The following is a 996-nucleotide window of genomic DNA, read 5'->3' as shown; positions in this document are numbered from 1 at the left end:
AACCTGATGTTGCACAGGCGGCAGTACCTGTGGTTGCCGTTGGGCACGGGGGCCGGCGTCCCCTGGCTGGGGGTCTGTACGCCCTTGTCCGAGTGGGAGGGGGGTGCCGGCACGGCCTCGGGGGACGTGGCCGGGGGCGGGCCGGGCCGGGGGCTGCCGGCGGGCGGCTCCCAAGGGTCCTGGCCGTTGAGGCCGTCGCGGGGGGCGGCGGGCGAAGGCGTCCGGGCCTCGGCGCCAGGGCCGGAGCCGGCCGGGGGCTTGCCCAGCAGCAGGCCGTGCGCCAGGCGGAAGTGCTCGATGAGGTCGCCGCGCACCACGCCGTTCGGGGGGCAGTAGGGACAGACGATGGCGGGCGGGTCCTCGGGGGCGGCGCGCAGGCGGCGCGGGGCGGAGGGGCACGAGAACTTCTTGTGCGCCAAGTACGCCTCGAGGCTGTGGAAGCTCACGCGGCAGGCTGTGCACTCGTGGTAGTCGGCCAGGGCCGGTAGGCCGGGCGCAGGGCCAGGAGCGGCGGCGGGAGCCTGGCGCCGCGGCTTTTTGCTCAGGTCGATGGGGCCTTCCGCCGGGTCTGGGCCGCTTCCGCCTCCACTTCCGCTTCCGGGCCGCGGCGCCGGCGACGCAGGCGGCGTGGGGGCGTGGCCCGGCGCGACGGGCTGGGCGGGCCCGACCGGGGACGGGGCGGGTCCGGCCACGTGCAGTTCGTAGAGCTTGCGGCGCCTGCGCGTGCGCACGGGCGGCGCAGCGGGCGCGGGGGTCCCGGGGGTCCCGGCGGGCGCGGGCCGGCGCGGCGGCGGGTCGTGACGAGAGGCGCAGTAGTACCGCTTGTGCACCGTATAGGTCTCGTGGCGGCTGAAGCGGATGTTGCAGGCCTCGCAGAGCGTCCGGCGGGGGTCATCGTCCTCGTCTGCCCCGCTGCCCGGGCTTGGGCTGCCTTCGCTGCCCCGGCCGCCCGCCTCGGCCTCGGCCTCCGCCTCGGGCGTAGCCGCGCCCCCCGCC

The 996-nt window shown here is 77.7% G+C and overlaps 1 protein-coding gene across 1 annotated transcript in view; it reads right to left on the bottom strand.

Annotated features, from left to right (window-relative positions):
- ZFPM1 (zinc finger protein, FOG family member 1) overlaps window positions 1-996 on the bottom strand; it is a 44,565-nt gene that overhangs the window by 268 nt on the left and 43,301 nt on the right. The window contains exon 11 of the mRNA XM_007468470.1: window positions 4-996. Coding sequence (XP_007468532.1) covers window positions 4-996 — 993 coding nt within the window. The remainder of the gene's footprint in view (window positions 1-3) is intronic.

This window comes from Lipotes vexillifer, unplaced genomic scaffold (genome assembly GCF_000442215.2).
Source record: "Lipotes vexillifer unplaced genomic scaffold, Lipotes_vexillifer_v1.1 scaffold23, whole genome shotgun sequence".
Classification (NCBI taxonomy): Eukaryota; Metazoa; Chordata; class Mammalia; order Artiodactyla; family Lipotidae; genus Lipotes; species Lipotes vexillifer.
Note: the sequence above shows the minus strand (reverse complement) of the source record. Positions and strands in the feature narration are given on the sequence as shown.